General features: G+C 56.3%; 1 protein-coding gene across 1 annotated transcript in view; it reads left to right on the top strand.

The window, feature by feature from the left end:
- Nucleotides 1-415: 415 nt before the first annotated feature.
- LOC105294778 (triple functional domain protein) overlaps nt 416-2,332 on the top strand; it is a 51,647-nt gene continuing 49,730 nt past the window's right edge. Inside the window, exons 1-2 of the mRNA XM_023532944.1 lie at nt 416-705; nt 2,042-2,212. Of these exons, the coding sequence (XP_023388712.1) occupies nt 481-705; nt 2,042-2,212 (396 nt within the window). The 5' untranslated portion in view covers nt 416-480. The remainder of the gene's footprint in view (nt 706-2,041; nt 2,213-2,332) is intronic.

Genomic DNA, 2,332 nt, shown 5'->3' with positions numbered 1-2,332 from the left:
TACACACGTTTTTTGAGTTACACTTTGATTCACTGGGAGTGAGTCAGACTAACACATTTATCCAACAGAATTAATTTTCTTCAAGTTGTTTAAACCTTTCTTTCTTAGTTTTTTAAAATTAAGACAATGGGTGGAAATAGTTGAAACATTCTGTCTTCCGATGTCTGATGTTTTAAACGATAATGACGTTTGAAATCTGTGCGCTAATGACGCTGGACTTCAGGACTGGTGCGTGGGGGTGTGGGGGAGGGCAGCAGGGCCGGGCCTTCTCCGGGGACGGGACCAGCCTGCGGCCGTCCACCCGAGCCCACGTGGGTAGGGGGCACCGGGCTGGCCGGCAGAATGGCCCGGCCCGGCCGCCGGGAGGGTGTGCGGCCGTCCGTCACTCTTGCCGTCTCTCTCGCCCCTTCAGACTCGCTGTCCGTGTCCAGTAACGACGCCAGCCCGCCGGCCTCGGTGGCCTCGCTCCAGCCCCACGTGATGGGCGCGCAGAGCTCCCCGGGCCCCAAGCGGCCAGGCAACACCCTGCGCAAGTGGCTGACGAGCCCGGTGCGGCGGCTGAGCAGCGGCAAGGCGGACGGGCATGTGAAGAAGCTGGCGCACAAGCACAAGAAGAGCAGGGAGGTCCGCAAGAGCGCCGACGCCGGCTCGCAGAAGGACTCGGACGACAGCGCGGCCACCCCGCAGGACGAGACCGTGGAGGAGGTCAGCGCAGCGCGGCCTCTTCTGGCCCGAGGGACAGTCGCTGCCCTCCGGGCTCCTCTCTGGGTGCTTTTCCGGGTGGTCCCGGGAGGGGCGGGCCGCTGGCCTCGTGGGGACCGGCTCTGGGGAGAGCCGCTTCTGTGTACAGGGTCAGGGCCCGCTTGTGGCTTCTGAGAAAGAACTCGGGGACAGCGAGCTTTCTCCCAGGGCCTGCTCCAGAAGGAGGTGGGCGCTGAGCCATCTCAGCCCCTCTCCTCGTCACTTCTCCCATGGGCAAAGCCAGGGGGTGCCAGCCAGCGCTGCTGGTGATGTTTGTACTGACCCCCGGTGGCTGCACGTGTCAGGGAAAGCACGGATCTAGGACGGGAGAGGCCTAGAGGAGTGGCTCCATTTCCTGCTATTTCTGCCACCACCCCCACAGCCACACGCACACCTTGTCCTGAGTAGAAAATACCCAGTTAATTTACTTTGTTAATCCAGTAATAAACCGCATTATTCCTGTGTCGTCAAAGGTAAATGGATGTAGGTCAGTCAGGAATTTTCTTAATTTTTCTTTTTTTGTTGGTGGTTGAGGGTGCTGACAGCAGGCTGAGCTGACAGGTGGTGGCAGTGAGGGTCCCACAGCTTTTAACCTAACTTGGACCCTGTCCAGACCCCTCACAGTCTCAAGAGGCAGAAAAAGGCAAACAGAGAGAAAGGACAAAAGGTGTATCATTTAATTTACTTTGCAGATGCGGGTTTTCTACGGCTTTTTTTCTGGGCGCGTTTTGCCACGCATTTTCACTGGAGTGTGAGCGTGATCGGGTCATTTGCTTTCTAAATCTGTGTCCTCTTAGTAGAAATAAAACTGACACTTTTTTCTAAAAGTAAGAATAGAGGGAAATTAATGTGATAACCCAGATTCTTAAAATGCATCTCAGATTGCATTTTCCTTTATGCCATTATTGTCTACGTGAAGTTGATTGTAGCAAAGGACCAAAAATGAGGTGTAAATAGACCAGAGGAACTGAATCACCAGGAGGATTATGGTTCAAATATTGGAATCTTTCGTTTTTCCTCCTTGAAGATGAAGTATGTTCAGAGCCATAACCGATAACACCGGCAGTTCCTTCAGCAGACACACTCGGTGGCCCTTCTCTCGTCCGAGGTGGCAAGCAAGGTAGTGAGGCCGCATGAGAGAGCGAGGAGCTGCTCACCGTGAGGGCTGGAGAGCGCGCACCCCTGCGATCTGCCCTGGCCGTGGACGTTTGTCCAGTTAGCTCCTGAGTGCTCATTTCTGTGAACTGACGCCGACGCTCGGGGCCTGGAGTGTAATGAGTGAATGTCGGTTTGATTTCAGAGAGGCCGGAACGAGGGCCTGAGCAGCGGCACGCTCTCTAAGTCCTCCTCCTCGGGCATGCAGAGCTGTGGAGAGGAGGAGGGGGAGGAGGGGGCTGACGCCGTGCCCCTCCCCCCACCCATGGCCATCCAGCAGCACAGCCTGCTGCAGCCAGACTCCCAGGACGACAAGGTAAGGGGGTCTTGCCGCCCGGGCTGGGAGAGGGGGCCTTGGAGCGGCTGCTGTCCAACAGCCTCACTGCAGGAGATAGATAGGTGACTCCAGGGCGGTGAAAGTGCACCAGGAAAATGT

The sequence above is a fragment of the Pteropus vampyrus genome, unplaced genomic scaffold (assembly GCF_000151845.1).
Source record: "Pteropus vampyrus isolate Shadow unplaced genomic scaffold, Pvam_2.0 Scaffold94, whole genome shotgun sequence".
Taxonomy (NCBI): domain Eukaryota; kingdom Metazoa; phylum Chordata; class Mammalia; order Chiroptera; family Pteropodidae; genus Pteropus; species Pteropus vampyrus.
This window is presented reverse-complemented; position numbering and strand designations above follow the sequence as displayed.